Source organism: Dromiciops gliroides, chromosome X (genome assembly GCF_019393635.1).
Source record: "Dromiciops gliroides isolate mDroGli1 chromosome X, mDroGli1.pri, whole genome shotgun sequence".
NCBI classification, from domain to species: Eukaryota; Metazoa; Chordata; class Mammalia; order Microbiotheria; family Microbiotheriidae; genus Dromiciops; species Dromiciops gliroides.
The window spans coordinates 67,841,707-67,862,111 of record NC_057867.1 but is presented as its reverse complement, the minus strand read 5'-3'; the positions used below and the strand labels follow the sequence as shown (position 1 = coordinate 67,862,111).

Genomic DNA, 20,405 nt, shown 5'->3' with positions numbered 1-20,405 from the left:
CGTCGCAAGCCGCTGGGGGCCAGCGCAGAAGACTGGAGGGCTGGAGACTCCAGGCCAGGCCGGGCCAGGCGCGGAAGGGTACAAGGCGCTTTCTTCGCACTTGGCCCTGAGCTGCGGGGCGCAGGAGGGGGCGGGCGAGCGGAAGGCGGAGGCGGTTCGGAGGTGATTGCCGTCAGGATGGACTGAACGACGGCGGCCGCACCGACGGATGCTGCACTGCCTCCCCGCCAGCCTGCCGCCCGCCTGCCTGCCTGCCTGCCGGGAGGGGGCGGGGCGAGGCTCGGGCCGCCCCCAGTGCGAGCCGGCCCCGCCCCTGCTACTTGCCAGCCCCGCCCCCGCCCCGCCTGGTTTCGCACCCGGCAGTGGGGCCGCCTTAACTACATCTCTGGGTGGAGGCGGGAGGCAGCCACTCGCGGAGGTTGTGTGGGAGCTGTGCGCAGCCCTCTCCTCTCCTCTCCTCTGCTCCGCTCTCCTCTCCTCTCCTCTCCTGGGCTCTCCTCCTCTCCCGATCTCTCTCCTCTGTGCGTCTGTCTGTGCGTCCGCGTCTCTCCTCCCTCCGCTCACTGCCGCCTCTCCCTGCCCGCCCGCCTGCCCGCCCGCCGTCCGCGCGCCGCCTCGCAGATCCGCGTGCCCGGTCGCAGAGCAGTGTCATTGCCGCCGTCGCCTCCGCTGCTGCCGAAGGCGGAAGATTCATCATGGTGAAAATCTCCTTCAATACGCCCTTCGTGCAGAAGCCGGGCCCCAAGAAGGACGTCGAGGCCCTGGTGGCTGAGAGGGTAAGGCCACGGGAAGACGACTGGGGGGGGGGGGCACGGGTGGACCGGGGCTGAAAAGGGGCACTTGTCGAAGGACAAAATGGAGATTTCCTCAGAGCGCCCCCCCGCTCCCCCCCCCAGTTCCGTCCGCTTTCGGGAACTCGCTAGCTCCCGCCTTTGCCCCCACCCCCACGGTGGCGGCTGCCAGGCTGCGATAGGGTGGTGGGTCAGGAGAGTTGGGTGGGACCGGACACCATGGCCCCTTCCCCAGCCCCCTCCCCTCGTCGGGCCTGGGGGGTGGTTTGAGCTCTTGGCCCCAGGTGGCAGTTGTGGGTGGGGCGGACGGACCCCCCCAGAGATCCTGACCTGCACCCTGGACGAGCGGGTGGGCAGAGGGATGGAGGGACGGGAGGGGTGGAGTAGCAGGGGGCCAGGCCAGGATGCTGAGGAGGATGCTAACTGGCCTCTCTGTCCTTGAGAGCTGTCAGGATCTGAGATCCTACCTACTCCCCAGGGCTGGACTCTGAGCGCTGGGCCAGGGGCCAGGGGCCGAGGTGGGACTGGAGGAGCATCCCGTACATATACCTTTGACTTAAAGTGTTTGTGAGTCTTTTTTTCTTCCATACAGAAAGAATCCCCTCCCTGAGGAGAGGCTCTCAGACCATCCGGTAGAGGAGCTGTTAGAGTTAAAAGTTTGTCTTTATATAAATTTGGGGTGTTTACTGTTCCCTCTTACTGCGGGGAGCCTTGCATGTTTTCCCTGTGGCGTTTCTAAAAGAAAACACTCTTCTTCCGCAAAGAGGAACTTGAGTTTCCCCGCTCCCCACCCCCACCAAAAAGCCATCTTTCAATCCCCAATTCAGTTCTAAAAACAGGTCTCGTTTTCAGCTTTCATTCTGAACTACTCCAGGAGCCAGAGGATTTTCCCCAAATGTTAAGATATTATTAATCCACTTTGTTTTTCCTGTAAATACTTAAAGGCCACCTAATTTCCAAAATGCATACACTCTTTCTTCCTCCTTATTTCTGAGTAAAACTTTATTTTACTTGAGTAGGTGTTCGCTTGGCAAACTGTTGGACCTCGTGGTCCCTTGTGAATTCTAACTTCCATATTCAGAACCATAAGTTAGAGAAATGAACTGCCTTCTTGGGAGGCTAAGGTACTCTGAAATGTTTAGATGCTCTCTGCAGAATTCTCATCCACAATCAGCTGGGTCAGTAAGATGTAAAACCTCGGTGAAACTAGGACAAGTTCCTGAAAACATTCTAAAATGTTTTCAAAGAACATCTTCCTGCAGGCTTAGAAGTTTTTTGATTAAATTACAGCTCCAACATATAACTCTTACCAAATTTACTATTTGAGTGAAACTTGGCCAAATTTTTGGAGGTCTAATGGGACTCCTGTAGTTAAATATAGCCACCCAGTAATCCTCTTAAATTTTTCCTAGTCAGTGAAAGCGCTGACTTGTAGTTGGATTAGCTCAATATCCAAGTAGTTCTCCTAGTCCTATAGGAGAATGAGAAACAAACAAAAGTAACTCTTTGTACAATGATTGTTTCTATATCAGGTGTACAATAATCTCCCATGGGATTCTGACCTGGCCACTTTGGGAGACTGACTTAATACCTGGCAACATATACAGTGTATTCAACCTCTGAACAGCTTTACAATACAACTATTATAAAACAGTCCAGAGGTTGTGACTTGTAAAAGCGGTTCAGAGATAAATTAGCAACCAGTCAGCCCAAAGCCCAACAAGTGAATATGTGGGCAAAAATAATAATTCCTAGGTTGCAGAAATCCAGAGAGGAACTGAGAAAGCTGTGGAGATCTCTAATATGCTTAGTAATAAAATTTAAATTGTTAGAAGGAGAACCGAAAGTGAAGGAAGGTTTGTTTTTTTTCATCAGTTTCAGTAGCAAGGTTCCCTTGAGAGTTTCAAGTTTCCTAACTTATTATGTGACCTTAGACAAGTCACTTATCTTTCCTGGCCCTCAGAGAAGTTACCTATAAAACCCTCTTTTTAAAAATAAAATTATGTGAGGGTGGGGAACTAGATGATTTCTAAAGACCCTGGGTTTCTTGTGATTCTAAATCATGCTCTGCAATAATTGGCTTATTAAGATTTATATACCTGAATTTTTAAGTATAACTGTAAGTTGGACAAGTAATTGCTCAAGATAGCAAGGTCTATTAAATTTCTTTTAGCTGTGAACATAAAAAAATCCCAATTCCATGGTCTTTTTTAGAAAGAAAAACATATTGTTTACCCTTTGGGTAAACATTTGATATGTGCCCTGTCTCCCTCCCTCTCTCTCATTCTCTCTCTCCCCCCTCATTCCATTCACTCCCTTTAACCCCTCAGATTTATTTTCATAAAGTTGTCAAGGTAGGTAATTCTCACAGATGTTATCTTGTCATGGCCAGGACCTAACTGAAAGAAATCTTTCAGACCGATCTATTGACTTAATAGCCTGAATGATTTACCCACTGATTATCAGTATCCAGATTTGCTGACTTTATAATTCTGTCCTTATGTCATAATGCTGCTGTGGCCATATTGTGACATACAGATTGGGCAGTAAGGGCCTCCGGGTCCTCTGCCCCGGGAGGTTGCTCAGAGTTAATCAGTTACTCAGTTGCTATGGACTTTTGAGAGTCCAATTCCTAAGAAAATGATTGATTTTGCCAAATTATAGTCACTTACACAGGTAGCTTTGTATCTGGCCATCTAAAATATTTGGATTAAAAAAGAGGGCTCTGCCACACTTGCAAAGCCTCTCTCACCATTGTGGTCAGCAGGATAAACTAGCAATCGCATGTCCATATATTGCTAATTACTGTGACTGTGAAAATTCTCGGGATTCTAAGAAAGAGACAAAGGTAATTTCAAACAAAGGGAAAATTCCCTGTGATAGGGTGAGGAGGAAGATGGAGGAGAGTGAGAAAGATGATAAAACTTAAAAACAAAACAAAACAAGTATCAGTATGCTAACTTGCATTCTGTTTTCCTTTCTTGAGGATTTAGGATAAGTAAGAATCACTTTCTATGTAAACATCCCTAAAGAAGAGCTTCTTACTAGTTAATACTGGGAAAGCTAATCCATGTACCTTCAACTTTCAGATCTGTAAAATGATCTCTAGCCATCACATGTTTGCTTCAGAGAATTGTTTCCCAAAAAACCTAATAGTTAAGAAACAACTTTGGAAGGAAAATCAACCAATAGACCAAAGGATGAGTATTCTCTCGTGAGAGCTCAGACAAGTTGATTTTCCATTAAGCTAAAAGAGAAATTCACTACATCAAACAATTATTAAGTAGCTACTACCGGACTAGGCACTGGGGATAGAGGTCCCCCCACCAAAAAAAAAAAAAATGAGGCAAGGCTTGCCCTCAAGGAAGCCTATGTTTTATTGGGTTGGAAAGACACTAAAGAAATATAGTAGTTTCTAGAAGGGTCACGGGATCATAGATTTAAGAAGGAATTTCTGAGGCCATTTAATCCAATGACCTTGTTTTATAGATGAGGAACTGAAACCCAGAGGAGGTAACTGACTTGCCAAGTGTCACACAGCTAATATCTAGGGTGGGATTTGAACCCAGAGCTTCCTGACTGTGGGTTTAACACTTTATCCACTACATAGTGCTGCCAACGTTGACAGTCAATATCTATATGGGGGACCTCAGGCAAGATAATTACCAGACCTGTAATATGAGGAGGCTGGACTAGGTGGTCCCTAAGGCTCTTGCCAGCTCTAAGTCTGTGAGCCTATCAGACCCAAAGTGATCTGATACAACAGCTAAACTGTCCTTATGTATTCAGATTACCAGGCTCAGTACAACTACCAATATTGAAAGGACTAGTGGATGTGACTGCTAATTACTCCAAAGATCTTGGAGAAAGGGAGAGGTGCCATGGACCTGGGGAAGGGAGAATACCCTGATTTTCAATAAAAACAAGAGAGGAGAGTCTCCAAACTCCAGAAACTTAACTTTGATTCTTGGCAAAATTTTGGAATACATTTAGGAGATAGTTAATGAACATCTAGAAAAGGAAGTGGCAAACACAAAAGGCCAGCATGAGCCCACAAGTCATGCCAGAGCAAGCCCATTTCCTTTTTGGACATGGTTATCAGGCCAGATCACGGGCCTACTGTGTGTGTATAGAGAGATATAAACATGTAAGTGAATACGTAGCTTACATCGAGTTCATCTGATTTGTTGTTTACCTTATGAAAACATTTGACGCAATTTTTCGTGCTATTTTTTGAGGACAGTGGAGAAGTAGAGACGGGGTAATAATTAATTAGGGGCATTCATACCTGGTTGAACATGGAAGGAGGGCTTAGACTCGTTTGGCTCGACATCAGAGAAAAGAACTAGGAAATGATGGGTGAAAATTGGAGATAAGCAGCTTTAGGCTTGAGTGAGAAAGAACTTCATGACAATTTGAGTTATTCAGTAGCGGAATGGTCTGCCTTGGGCAATTGTTGCCTCCCTTTTACTAGACTGTTTCAAGAAAAGGTCAGATGACCTCTTGTTGATGATTTTATAAGGGGAAATCTCGAGTCTGGTATGAACGGGCTGGACCATATGGCCTGTGAGATTCTATAAATGTTTAAGAAGTTAAATAACAAAGGATTTCAGTAGCTATTAGGGAGGTCTCCCACGGCAGGAGATGATTAATTGGCAAATGGACTGCCTAGACAGTAATGGCTATAGAAATTTAGACAAGAGAGCGGCCCCTTCAGAGTTGAGGTAGGCAGAGAAGGAGATGAGATCTGCATTGGACCTTAAAAAGGAAAGTTAGGATTGATACAGTTAAGGAGAAAAGGGTAGTACATTCCTGTCAAATGTAGAATCTGTAGATAAAAGACATAGATCTAAGATGTGTTTTAGGGTCAGTGAGTCTCTCCAGTTTGGTTTCTGGCTGGAAAAGTATGTTGGACAAAATTTGAAAGAGGTTTCTTAAGTACCAGCTTAAAAAGCTATTGAAGGCTTTTAAGCAGGGGAACATAGCACAAAGAACAGAAGAGAGTTGGCTTTGGACTCGGAGACCTGGGTTCAGCTTCTGTCTCTGTCAAAAATTAGCTGTGGGATTTGGGGTAAGGCATTATCTAGGTCTCAGGTTCCTCCCTTGTTAAAAAAAAATAGGGCTAGATCGGATGACCTTTAAGGTCTCTTGATGCAAAGAACAATTCTGTGATTCTGTGACCAGCAAGAGGACTTGAATGGTTTGTGTAAAACATGGCACTTTGGGGCAACAGGATGGCCATTAGAAACACCCAAGTCACTGCATGGCTTGTATCACACCAGCCTGCTCACTGAACCCCTTTTATGTGGAAATAAGGGCTGTGTGGAAAATAACTTACTCCCTTTGTTTGAAGAACCGAAAGCACCTTGCTGATGCTGACATGAAAGGACCTCATTACTTCTCTGCGGAGTAGGTAGTGGTGAGGATTATCCTGCCGATAGTTTCCTGAACCTAACAGGCAGCTTCTGTACAAGTTAAAATGTGTCTGAAGGCTTAAATGCTAAGCAGACGTAGGGATACAACAGTATAAGAGAAGGTGGTGATAAGGGACTTTGGCATTGGAAAAGGTAGAAAGATCTTTGTGCTTGGAATGCTCACACATTTTCCTGATGCTGATGAACCTGTGAAGGACTAGAAAGAGCTTTAGAAGAAACATTGGTTGATTCTAGAACCACTAGGAACATCAATAACATCTACTCGATACAAAAGTTTCTGCTGTCAGCTTTGCCGGCCCCATCTGTCTCTCCTCATAAAATGGTTTACACAGACTTGGGGTAGGTTTTATGAAGTGTGCAATATGGTAGCAACACCATGAATGCAATAGACTCTTTTCTCTTCTCCAAAACCCTCTTAAAATGCCTGGGTGCTTTCCTGAATGATTTTTCCCCTCTGTCACTTATTTGGAGACTTGCGAAATTCTATGTTTATTTTAACTAGGCAATTATAACATCGTAGATGATTAAATATGATGCTTTTAGTTTGATTCCAGGGCTGTGGGACTTGCTAATTATCCAATATCTACACTTTGCAAATCTTTGAGGAAAGAAGTTTAAAAAGATGGGTTTACTTAAAAGGCATCACACGCCTTGTACAGTGTGAGACTCTGGGGTAACTTAATATAAGCTTTAAATCCTTTAGGATTAAAGGTAGGTCTTCTCCACAGAAGCACCTAAGTTAATTTTGTTCCTTTATTTTCACAGGAGCTAGAAATTCTGACGCACGACAGTTCATCTGGAAGATGCTTGCTGACCCTCCTGGGTCTTGCATTCATTTTAACAGGAGTTATCGTTGGTGGAGCTTGCATTTATAAATACTTCATGCCCAGGGTAAAGTCATTTTAGTTTTTTAAAGTTTAGCTGGTTTAAGGTAGTTGTTTTCTTTTTTAGTAGCACTTACACTGAATAACCCCTAATGAGAAAAACTTCTATACAACTCTAGAAGGAGCAATTCGTGGTTTCTCCATAATCTAAACATTTGTTATAAGATGATAACAGCATTATGAAATTGAAGAACAGCATTCAGATTGACTGCCACCAAATTGATTTGTGCCCGATGTTGACTGCCTCACGAGGCCTGAGAGATAAGAACAGTGTAGTGAATTTATAGGAATTGCAAGTGTGAGGAACAATTCTAAATTTTCACTGTTTTAAATGTTGGAGTATTGTGTCCCTTTCTGTTTTTAGCACAGAGTATTCCGTGGGGAAATGTGTTACTTTGAAAATGACGATAATGGCATGGATGGTGAAACAGAGCCCTATTTCCTCCCTGTTTCTGAAGAAGCCGACATTCGGGAAGATGAAAACATAGCCATCATTGATGTACCTGTTCCAAAATTCTCTGATAGTGACCCAGCTGCTATTGTTCATGACTTTGATAGAGTAAGTTGAATATTCATCATTTCCTCCGAGACTAGCTGCTTTTGCTTTGTTCCCTTGGTAATCATTTACATCTTTTTACCGAGTTCACATGGTAGTTTGTTCCTTACTGCTCCCAAAATGTTCTTTTACAGCAGACTGTGAGCTCAGTACTAAATTCCACAGAAAGAATTTTTGGCTTCAGTTTGTTTGGTATTTTAGCCTAAGTCCTTTCATGAAAATAAAACTTTTTCCAATAGCCACTAGTCAGCCCCTGTAATCTCTCATGTGATACACTAATGACAGAGCTATTACACCTAAAAAAATGAAGGGATACCCGATTTTAAATTCTAGTTTTTACATCTAGAAAGCCAGATGAGAATTTTAACAGAAACCAAGGAGGGAGACACACGTTCCACTGGTTTTAGTCCACTTTCAAGATCTCTGCTATAACTGGAGAAGGATTCACAAACAATGTGTTAGAATTCAAAATAAGACAATTATTTTAGGATTACAAAGATTATTTTAAGGCTGATGTTAGTTTAGGTTTTGACCAATACTTGAAGGAAGTATGCAATTTAGCTTGGAGTAGACATTACAGAGAGAATCTTGTGAGCAAAAATAGTAGAAATAGAAATGAATTTGGTGAATAAAGGATGCAGTATCTAAATGAGCCTAAGTTAAGCAAGAGGGTCCGTATCTGATAAGGAGACACAAGGTAGGATGGGGCGGTTGATGGAGCACCTTGAATTGCAGACAAGTTGGAACTTGAACCCCTGAAGGCCTTTAATAAGCAAGGGAATGACATGAAAATGACATAGGAAGATTAAACTGATAAGGATACATTAGACGACTCGGAGGGAGAAGAGACTAGAAATAATAAGGCTCGTTAGGAAGCCAACTTTGTTTTTTTTAAAAAGAACCTAGCTCATTGGTGTGGGTGCTTCTCCACTGACACAGATCTTAACTCCTCCATTCCTTACACATGGTGAAAGTCTCATGGTTGCTGTGACCAAAACAATATTCATCACCTTCTCTTATTAATGGGCCTCTCAGCTTATTCTCAGGTGACAAATATTCTTGGGTCTCTTCTTGGAACTTTTTTTTCTTGATAGAAACCTGCAGACCCTGCATTTTGCTAGCATAGCCTTTAAGAACCTAGGGTCACCTTCATGCCCCAATGAATCATGAAAGGAGTATTTTGGTGGGGAAATCAGGAAGCACTACTGCAGGTGGGAGGGGATGATGAAGACCCCACATTGGAGTTAAAGAAATCAGAGAAAAGGTTTTAAGGCAGACTCAATAGTAATTAATGCCGATTATTAGGAGGGTTGAGGGCAAGGGGGAGGGGACGATAAAGAAAAGGAAGGAGTCAAAGATGCTTCCAGGTTTTGAGACTGGGAGATGCTGCCCCAGTGACCTGAAGTTGTCCCTGACTTTTGCCCCCCCCCAAAATAAAATTCCGAAAAATCACTCCAAAGAAGAGACGATCGAGCTTGTCATTTAAGAAATATGTCCTCATGGTTTCACCAGCAATTTGAATGTTTTATCTTGACCCACAGCTTAGTTGACTTAGGCTGTAGCTGTTTAGTTTTAATAACAGAAATTTCATTGTCAGCACTCTGATGCATCATTATATTGATCATGACTAACTTTTTCAATAGCTTCTGACTGCTTACCTAGACCTGCAGCTGGGCAACTGCTATGTAATCCCTCTCAATACTTCCATTGTTATGCCTCCAAGAAATCTTATGGACCTCTTTGCCAAACTCTCGGTATGTACTTTTTGGATAGAAGTTTTGGTGTAAGTATAGTTTCAAATTGATTTGTCACCATTTTTATTTGGAAACATGGTAAGAGATCCTGAGAAATAGACTAGATTAGAGAAATGATTTCTAACATGGCTTCTTAAAATCATTTTGAAACCTCTCAAAAACTGTGGTTTCCATCAGAATTTCATTGAGCTACATGAGCAATATGAAATAAGGCTCTTCTTAATTATAGACTATCGGATCTGGGAAAGACCTTCTTAGAAATCATCAAGTCAACTGTCTAATCTTATGTATGAAGGGAAGGGAGAGCCCCAGAGAGCATAAACTGACTTGCCCAAGATGCCATACATGATGGCAGAGCAGGCGGCCTAAGAATCAAGCTTAGCTTGTTAATGTCAGCTTCCCAGGTCAGCATTCCTTGTGGTCAGCGTTGATTTCTACTTGCCGCCTCACCGGCAAGCTAAAACTCTGACCTTTGTCATTGTCACAGACACCACCACCTCAACTTTCTCTTTTGCTCTACGATTCAACTCTCCCAAATTGTGCATTCATTTCAACAAACAATATATTATCAGAAATAGATAATGTGCTGCTCATGCTCTCCAGGGCATATTTTGAAATTTTTATTATCTATGCACCACCCAGAATGCTTTCCCAACAGTGGTCAAGCACTGTACTGGAAAGCCTATAGGTCTCCTATTTTTAGTAGAAATTTTAAAATGACACACAGAAAGGACTTACATTTGATCATATAAGTACTTAGATGATGGAATCTCTAGCATCACATCATTCTATGAAATCTATGGTTTTCTGAGTTCTTTCTACCATACAGTAATACAAAAGTATAGTAGAAAAATCACTCAGCTCAGCCTCTGAAAACCTGCTTTCTGAAATCCCTCCTCTGCCACTCAGTAGCTTTGTGGCCTTGGGCAGTCACAATCTCTCTGAGCTTCACTTCCCTCATCTGTAAAAATCAGGCTAAATACTCCTTGCGCCATCTACCCCATAGGGCCGTTATGAGGAACAAATGACAGAATGTATGGAAAAAAGCACTTGGTTAATATAGTGGCTTTTGTGACTGAAGATTAAACTCCAGTTAATTCATGAATTGGGTTTTCATTTAGCCTATTGCCAAAGCTAACTGTTTAAGGCCTGCTGCCTTGGTTTTATTCCACAGGGAATAAAAACATGCTTGAATTTCACAAGTTTTCTTACCAGGGAGCCAGACTCTGCACTTTTCTCATATGCTAACACTTCTCATATAGACAGAGGAGCTTACAAGATGTTTGGCAATAGAAATGAACAGTTCATGAATTGGCTATATAATTATTGTTCTTGTTTTGTGGTCATGAGCTAAATAAAGACTGGTCGTCCTCTGCAAACAGACATTGCTTACTTCTCTCGTGGAGAGGAAAAGTCAGATGAGGCAGTAATAACTCCTGACAGATACAACCAACCATACTTTTAGTCTTGAGTAGCTAAACTTATCTGGGATATAGGTAGCACAATGCAAGTGTGCTGATGGCATCTGTTATTTTGGTAAAAATCAATTACATAACTTAAATGTCTTTATGTACCCGATATTTTTCCTGTATTTGGTATGCTATAAAGTTCACATTAACTATATTGTGTGTTTTGCTGTACATCATCATTCCCAAGAATATACGTGTTTGGTAGCCAATCCTAAAAGATTCCAGCCAGATCTTTCTAGTCACAGCTATGGCCAAAATTATTGTTGGGGTGAGTCTTCCTGCCTTCACATATGGTAACGGCATCTCTGAAACCCTTAGGCGATTTCTTCTTCGGGCCTTCATAGATCAGAGCAGTATTTCCCCTACTACTTAAAGATTTCAGGTTTGCCATTAATTCCATGGCCTTTCCTATTTATGTCTTTTCCTGCAACATTGGCTTCAAAGGTTGAAGCCAAGGCAAGCCATAGACTTTGCCCTTTCAGTAGCAGCCGGTATTGCTATGTTCACTGGCTTGCCTTTTTGGTGTGGATTTGGGTGTGGCCTAATCAGCCTGTTTTTATTCAGTCTGGTCAAAACAGTTGTAAGAAATGACAGAACATAGGACCTGATATTTGACCCTTGGGCTCTATTTCTCTTGATTATACTTCTCCTGGATCTTTCGTTTCTATAAAGACCAGTATGAGAAGTCAGTGGCTTGACTAATCCCAGGAATGAATAAATATTGATGATTGTGCCCTCAAAGTGTGTATATGTATATACACAGATAACTTAGATAGCAGCTGACTGACAAAAGAGTTGAAAATAAATTTGCAAAGACCATCCTGTCTTTTGAAAGACTGACAAATCAATAGCTGTCAAATAGACAAGCCAGGTCTACAGAAATAAGAAGGGAGACTCTTTTAGAGACAAGAATTTCTAGAGATCATGGACCTGAGGCAAAGTATCTAACATCAACAGGAGCAATCACAAGAGCCTCCACAAATTGGTTTGTGAGTGGAGGCAGTGATAATAAAGGACCTGGTACATACACCAGGCTTGGGAAATCTTCCTTTGTAGATACAGCAGTCATTTTAAAAGAGCCTCCATAATACTTAAGAATAATTGAGGGGGCAGCTAGGTGGCACAGTGGATAAAGCACCGGCCCTGGATTCAGGAGGACCTGAGTTCAAATCTGACCTCAGACACTTGACACTTACTAGCTGTGTGACCCTGGGCAAGTCATTTAACCCTCATTGTCCCGCAAAAATAAAAAAGAATAATTGAAAAACATCAGAACTGGAAGGGATCTTTGAGATTACTGACTCCGAGGCTCTCCTTTTAGAGGCAAACTAAGCCACATGAGGAAGGAGAGATCTTTCCATGAGTGTCAAAGCTAGAATCAAAACACAGATCTTCCAACTCCCAGGCCAGTACTCTTTCCATTGTATCAGCATGTCACAGAGGGAAACCTAATTCTCTGGATTTAGCTATTATAGGAAGCATACTGTCTCTGTTCTACAGAAGGCAGTAAGTAACTCACTGTTCTAATTGGCTCTAGGCACACAGACCCCATGGAGATAGTACATACTTTTCCATAATTATCCTTAAACTTGACCTACCAGTCTGAGATTTTTTTTTTCGTTTTTCTTCATGGGACAAGGGCTGTGGCCCGAACCTCTCTCCATCCCATCTCCAGACTCCTGAGGATTTATATATGTGCTCCTTCCTGCTCCTTGTCCTCAAGTGGTGGTGCCCTTTGGTAGAGTCTGTTTAAAGGGGAGCTTGACAGAGAGCCAAGTAAAAGGCCTGATTATAATGAAATGCAGACATATGCAAGGCGGTGTGTTCACCTCTTAATCCCCCCTGCCCCGCCACATGTTTGGGGACAGTTCTGTTGTTTTAGAGCCCATCTTTAGCCGTGCTTGTCCTCTGATGTGGGGGGCCTGCATGCTTCAATGTGTAACATAGCCATGCCCCTATATTTACTGAATGACACAGACTTCAGGAAGAAGACAGTAAGGCAGACAACAAATGCCTGAGGGCAGAACATGTTAGGGTTTTAGACCGAAGGGAATCAGCCAGCCCATAAAGGTCTTTCCAGTTGAGTAAGAAAATATAGTTGCTGGAGGCTGCCCCTAGAGAATAGAAACCAGACTTTGATCTTTTTGGTCCCTTCTGGCTCTAAGAGGTGACCAACTCACCTAATCACATACATCAGCCCTTGGCTAACCTAGGCCCTGCTGGAAAGGGTTTATAATGCAGGACACAGTACCTGGTGATTGGTACTTTTGGCAAAAGATTTTACTGAAACATACCTAGACTAGATATATAGATAGCTCCCCTCTGACTGCTGGAACCTTGGACAGACCCACCATTCTTGGGACCCACACCATTCAGCAGGCCACAATTTAGTCCAGCTTCGAGATATAATGGCAGTCAAAAATCAGTGCCTTCACGAAGCTTCCAAAAAGCAACACCAACAACTTCAGGTGTGAAATGCAACAATTGCAATTCTAACCTAGAAACACATAGCTCCATTCCAAGGAAGAGCACGCCCAAATTGAAAGTAGGATAAAACCTCATTAATTTGGATACCCTCCACTAATTTAGAATCTGCTCCTTTCACTTGGGCTTAAGGTTACTTCTGTGCTATCAATAAGAAAAGGCTTCACTAAGCAAATAAATGTTCTAGCAGGAAATGAGGCTGGTCTCCTTAAGAGAATAAAACCACTTTTAGGGAAAACTTATAATTGTCTACTAGCAAAACATTCAGGGCAGCACTTTGTGGTTCCAAAAAAAAAAAACAAACCCAAACAACACAAAACCTAGAAACAAAGTGGGTGCCCATCCTTTTGGAAATGCCTGAACAAACTATTATATAAAGTATAATGGAATATTATCACACTGTAAGAAACAATGAATATGAGGAATTCAGAGAAACTTGGGAAGAGTCGTATATTGAACTGATGCAGAAGCAGGAGAATGATGTCCATAAGGAGGCAATAATGTAAATGTCAACACTAAAAGGCAGCTGTACTTGGATTGACTACAGTGACCCATCTCCACTCCAGAGGACTGATGAGGAAACAGACTTTTTTTGGTAGAGAAGTGGTGAGCTACTGGTGTGTAGTTTTGTGTACACTGGCAGATGCAGTGACTGTTTCTGTTGGTTTTGCTTAATTCTGTCTTTGTTACAAGGATCGGGGTAGGGGTGGGCTGGGTGGCAGTGCAGAAAGAGAGATTTGTAACATATCCAGAAATTACTACAGTGTAAAAACAGAAAGCATCAACAAACAATAGGTTGTGTTCCTGACATTTTGTTTATAAGTCTGTTTGGAACCCTCAACACAGTTTCTCCTTAGGAACAGGGTTATAAATGGCAGCTAGCTACCCACATCAGCTCATAAGAGCTTATTTAATCCATAGTGTACCTCAATTCTCTGGTTCTAAAACCACCATTTATAACCCTGATTTCTTGGGGAAATGCATTCGAAGTTAAACCTATGGATGGCAGGAATACATCTCCCATGTCCTTTAACCCTGATGTCCCCCTTCTCTCAAAGTACAACATAAACAACCATTCTCTTATTCCTTATACACTGTGAACCTCCTGTATCATTTCCACTGGTAGCCCGACAAGAGTCAAACCTTGGCTCCTTGATCTAGCCCGGCCTGCCCCAAGGGACACATAAACCCTCCCCACCCTAACTGACCCATGTCTAGCACTACCTGCTCTTTCAAGTTAATAGCTCCTTACCATACCAGTATTTGTACCCATACCCACGGTATTTTCAGGCAGTATGAACTAGAAGTGAGACTCTGGACTCACATTGTCCCATTGTTCATCTATCTGGCTTGGCTAAATATAAATTGCATTCATAAGTTTGGGACTGCTTGTGCTGATATTTTGCCGCAGAAATTGTGCGAGCTATGTGGAATACCCCAGAGAGTGGTGATACTGGGTAATCCAAATAGCAATGCCATCCAAGGTTTTTCAGAATGTACTTACATTTGCAGGGGGGGGGGGGAATGATTTGATTCATGTTTTAAAATGTGATTTAACTTTTGATCAATGGGGTCCTGGTGTAATGAAAAGAGTTTTATGTAATCATGTTTGACTCTGTATTAACTGTGTGAGCCGATTTCCATTATGGGCAAAGTATAAATGATGGTGCTTTGGGGAATTCGTCATTTTGAGTTTGTTTGTTTGTTTGTTTTTCCTCTCTTAGACTGGATCTTACCTCCCTCAGACTTACTTGGTTCGTGAAGAGTTAGTGGCTGCTGAAGAAATAGAGGACGTTTCTGATCTCGGCATCTTTATTTACCAGATTTGCGGAGGGAAGAAAACCTTCAGACTGCAGCGTCGGGAGCCAATAACTGGTAGGGATTTCTTTTTGTGGCGTAGTCCCCCTTTTGCTGCCATTCACATCTTTTCAGTCTAACCAAAATGTCTTCCTATAGTTATATAGAGAAGTTACAGTGACTCAATGGGAACGAGTCACCACTGTAGTCTACTTCAGGGCTCAGAAAGTGAAAGCGTTGCTACCACATCAATAGCGGCTCTTCCCCTCCCTCCAAATCACTGGGTTTCCTATTTATGGGAAATACTTTTTTGAGTGTGGTTTGTGCTTTTTCGGTTTGTTTTATTTTTAAATAGTTCCATTGCACTGCAGTTTCATGGGCCATTCAGTTGGCATGAAAAAATACGGATTCAGTTTTCAGTGGTGGTGAAGACTACAGAGCATTCTGTGGGTATACGTGGCGGGTGGGTGGGTGGTCTTAGAGCAATCACTAGCAACTTGGAATCAAGAAACTCCTGTGTTCAGGGAAATGGAGGGGAGGAGGGGCAGGAACTGTTGCTAGAGGAAGCTGCTGTTACATCAGTAATACTTGTGGCATATGTGCCAGAATTTGACCGGAGGCATTTAACAGTTTAATTCATTATTGCTTTTTGAATTTGCATGCACTTTTAACTAAAAGGGGGGTTTTATGTCATTCCAAAGTATAGTGGAAATTTTACCGTACTATGTAGCTGTTTAATGAAGTCATATTTTAACACTCATTCTTGCCCTACCCAGAACCCCCCCCCCCCAAAAAAAAATAAATTCGAGCATCGTAGGCAGGAATAACTGTGTTCTTGGACACAGTCCTAAACAGGGTCTTCTTTTTGGTAGTTTGATCAGTGAACTTTTACCTGTTGAAGAGACTTCCATTTAGAATTCAGGCCCTGAATTATATGCCCACTGCCCTTTCCCTTTCTCCATATGTTAAAATCATGTTCATCTTTCAAATCCCAATGCCAATCTCCTTTCTTCTGGGAGGCTTTTGTTACTCTCTCTAACCCAAAATAATCTTTTTTTCTTTTCTCTAGCACCTTCTGGTATGTCTATATCATTTGCTGCCTTGTATTGTTTCATGTCTCATTTCTAGGTTATTATTCCTTCGTTGGGGGCAAAACCTGTGTCTTATACTGCTTCACACCTCTCTCAGTGCCTACCTGTTAAATCACCGAGTCTCACTTGTAAGGGACAGGGTCTATCTCATCTAACCCGTATGTGAACAGAACTTGCCTCTGCAGTATCCCTGAGTCAAACGACCAAGTCAGGATTTGCTTGAAGAACTCCAATTAGAAAGCAACCCACTTCCTCCAAAGACAGCTCACTCTATTTGGGAATTACTTTGATTATTAGGAAGTTTTCTCTGCGTTGAGCTTCTCCTTTGCACCTTCTGAGGCCAAGCAGTACAAGTCTAACCCTTTTGCATAGTCACAAGAGATAGCTATCACATCGTACATCCATCTTTCTCTGTCTCTTCTAGGTGACTTTTTTGACTGCTCTGTAAATACTGTTGACATATCTTAAGTTTGCAGTCCACTAAAACCCTTAAAAATTTCACATATAGTCACATCTTATACATATTATACTTGCTAGATTGATTCTAACCCAAGGATAAAACTCTACATTTATCTCTTCTTTCTTCCCAGTAGATTTGGCCTACTGTTCTATACTATCTACATCCTGTCATCTAACATTAACTAGACCAGCTTTTTTCCATATTCCGATTTGATAAGTGTACTGTCTGTACTTTCAAACAAGTAATAATTGATTAAAATGATAAACTACATGGAGCCAAAGACAGTTCCCTAGAGCACGCTGCTAGAGACCTCTCCGTCCAAGGTGACATCAACTTATTAATGACTATTAACTGGCTTTGGCCACCACATACCCTAGATCTCTCCATGCCCAGAAGGATAGGATGGTGCTGAAATCCAGGCTCTAGGATTCTTTAAATCAGCCTACTCTTCACAAAGTTATGCTAGCTCTTCATGACCACTGCACAATTGATAATGCTTCTAGATCATACTCTTAATAATTTTTTCTAAAATTTTGCCAGGAATTGATATCAAGCTCACTGGACTATAGTTCGGAGATTCTGCTCTTATTTATCCCTTTTTTTGAAAATTAAGACATTGTCCCTTGAATCCTGGAACACAAAATAGGTTCTCCACACTAGCTGATAGAATGACTTTTGGCAGCAAACGGGTGGGTACCTCTCCTCATAGGAAGTGAGATTATGGGAGAAATGGGTGAAATACACTTAATTTTGGCATCTAATCATGTAGCCCACATTGGGTGAAAATGGCTTGGTTTCTGGTTTGGGCTTTAACCAAAATGATCTTTTTGCTCTTTTCCATTTGGGACTTGAATCTTTACTCTGCAGTACTGAAGTATAACATTGTCAAATGATGTTAATCAGTTTCAGTTTAGTTCTGCTTCTTAAGCGTGCTGAAAAATGCCATCCAAGGAGCACAGTAGAAGAGTGTTCTATTCTTCCCAGCTAAGAGGTTTTTGTTTTTTCCCCCTTGGGTTTTGGAGGACAGCTGTTATACATCTTGAAGAATGAATTAGATGAGTTCACTGAAATTGTCCCAGATTGCAATTGGTTTTATGTCCATGAGATTTGGTTTGAATGTTTACAATCAGAATTTTTAGATTTGGAAGGACCTTGGAGATCAAAGGGAAGGTAATGTGATGTATTGGAAAGAACACAAGTCTCGAGAATTGGGTGCTATTCCTGGCTGTGTTTCCTGACTTTGGGCAAGTTATTTCACATTGTTTTTAAAATGAGTGGTTTGGACCAAGGGCCCTTTGGGCTCTAAGTTTCTGTGATTGAACACAGATAAAGTGGGAAATACTTGGATCTTGCTTCCAGCTATAACAAATTATTTGAATTTATAAAAAAAAAATGATTGCTACTTTGCAATGGTGTTGAGTTCCTCTGGTGAATTCTTTTTTTCTAGAGAAAATACTTTGAATGTATATATTTCCTAATTAAATAAGTTCAACTTTGTTTATCTTCACACAGGCTTCCAGAAGCGTTCTGCCGAACGATGTCTGAAGATAAGACACTTTCCCAACGAATTTGTTGTCGAGACAAGAATTTGTCGGCAGTGAAAGCCCCCAAGTGAATGAAAGAATTCACATAATCATAAAGTGGGGCTTTACAATGTGACTTCAAAATTAAATTGTGCTGTGATAATCAAAAGCCTTATTTGTTATGCTTTTTGTGTGTGTCTCGCTTATATTTAAAAAAAAAAAATTCCCCACTGCAAGCTCTTGGTATACTTAGTATAATTAGCATCCGTAGTTGTTTGAAATTAACATAGAAAATAAGTAAACTTAATCATTGACTAATATAAGCTTTAGCTTTTTCTAGTAACCACATAAATAAATGTTAGCTAGCATCTTAATAAGAATAAACGCTGATCTTTTTCTTAAGAAAGGAAATCCAAACCAGAATAAAGTTATGTTATTTGGTTTGCCCTTGCTATATAATTCTTGGAGTGTTTCCTCTGGCTTTTAATAAAAAAAAAATATTAAGTACAGATAAGATTTTGTCAGGCATTTGAAACTACTTAAGGTTGCACATCTTTATTTGGGGGGTTCCGTTTTGTGCAATTGTCTGTATTTGGTAACTTTCCTGAATTCTCCAACTCCAAAAGTTCAGTCTTTTATCTGTCAAGTGTTCTTCAGCTCACCGGGTTATGTTCACTTACAGATACTTTGAAGAAGTTTTTTATCCAATCTATTTGCTTACCGAATTTTTAATACCAGCTTGTCGTTAATTCCAGGAAGGCCCATTTTATGAACATAATTGTATTTATGAAATCCTAACTCCTCTGGCCTATATGTAAACGTTTTAGATCAGCAGAATTTCTTATGAGCAAGTCATTTTCATTGCGGTCTGTTTTTAATAAACTGATTCTTCTTCACTGAGATCTGTAGCGTAATTCCAGCAAAGAATTGTATGTGTGCCGCACACTGTAAAGGCATTTATATGGGTACATAAATTTGATACCCTTACAATAAATGTTTCTCCAAAAGAAGTGTTACTTTTATTTCGTCACAGATATTACATTTGGGGCACAAGACACAATTCAGTGTTTCGTTACCGAGCTCAGAATTCTCACATTTGTACTTCTATGTAAACCTTTTCCTCTTTAGTGGAATATTGCCTCCCAAACCTTGTGCCTACTACTCCTTCCTCCTGCCCCACCCCACACACTTTCAAATTCCAGACTCCCCTTGAGTCTTCATTTGTCCTCCCTCTACAAATAGTCCATGGTCTGTGTGTTCTCTATCTTTAGAGTATCTCCAGGCTTCAAGTCCTTGAACCTTTCTCTCCACATAAGGAAAATAAATGTCTATGTAGCTACAGTAGGTCAATAAGACTAACTTTGCCAATTGAAGCCCAGCCAAGGCAACTGCTCTTCTAGGAGCCTCATGTGGGGTGAGCCCTGCTGGTCATTTGCCATGGGGTATAGACTTTCCTCCCAAGTTGGCCTTATACCAAGGTGGTTAATACTGTAATCTATTTCTGTTGTAACTAGAATCAGGTTGCTTTTTTACTGTTCTGACCCCTCATAGTATCTATGTTCCTGTTTTGATAGAGGTGTCTTCCTTCTGATCCTTTATAATTTCTTTGTACAACTGTTCTGAGAACATCAATCCTTATAAACAGATTCTTGTCACTCATATTTGAAGCATAAATCAGTTGATTTTCATTCCACTTAGAATGGCACCAGGCCATCCCTTTATGCCTGAGCTTTTGAACTTTTCAGTTTGTTATTTAAATGAATATGGGGTATACGAATGTCAAAAACTAACCTACCAAAAACACTTCATCTTTCCTTTGGATGGAGCCCATGACCTTCACAAACTAGTCGTCTCAACCATCGTATTCCTAATTTTCTTTAGTATGCATCTCATTCCCCACATTTTATTGCCAAGATAACTATATTACTTCAGTGTTCCTCTGCTATGTTTATATTGCATTTCTTTTCAAAGTTGAAAAGTGTCTTAAAAGTCAGCCTCAACCCTAGCCTCAAAACTGCTTCATCAACAGCACAACAAACAGTTTTCAAAAATCCTTAGGGCATGAGACTCCTCACTTGGAGGTTACAGAGTTTAGGATACACATGAGATCAAGTGATATATGCTTAGAAGGTGAGGCATTCTAAAATGTACCAACACTAGA

The 20,405-nt window shown here is 41.5% G+C and overlaps 1 protein-coding gene across 1 annotated transcript; it reads left to right on the top strand.

Moving 5' to 3' along the window:
* The first annotated feature begins 366 nt into the window (after positions 1 to 366).
* On the top strand, positions 367 to 19,251 carry ITM2A (integral membrane protein 2A). Its single transcript, XM_043973983.1, has 6 exons — positions 367 to 776; positions 6,992 to 7,117; positions 7,475 to 7,669; positions 9,310 to 9,420; positions 15,098 to 15,248; positions 18,234 to 19,251. Exons 1-6 carry the CDS (start codon positions 696 to 698, stop codon positions 18,320 to 18,322), a joined length of 753 nt encoding a protein of 250 aa, XP_043829918.1. The 5' UTR covers positions 367 to 695; the 3' UTR covers positions 18,323 to 19,251.
* Positions 19,252 to 20,405: the final 1,154 nt, after the last annotated feature.

What these genes read in the sequence shown, in the direction of transcription:
- ITM2A (XM_043973983.1), top strand. Translation starts at nt 696, where the DNA reads ATGGTGAAAATCTCCTTCAATACGCCCTTCGTGCAGAAGCCGGGCCCC. An exon ending in AGGCCCTGGTGGCTGAGAGG is followed by an intron (nt 777 to 6,991) that starts GTAAGGCCACGG and finishes TTATTTTCACAG; the next exon opens with GAGCTAGAAATTCTGACGCA. An exon ending in ATAAATACTTCATGCCCAGG is followed by an intron (nt 7,118 to 7,474) that starts GTAAAGTCATTT and finishes TTCTGTTTTTAG; the next exon opens with CACAGAGTATTCCGTGGGGA.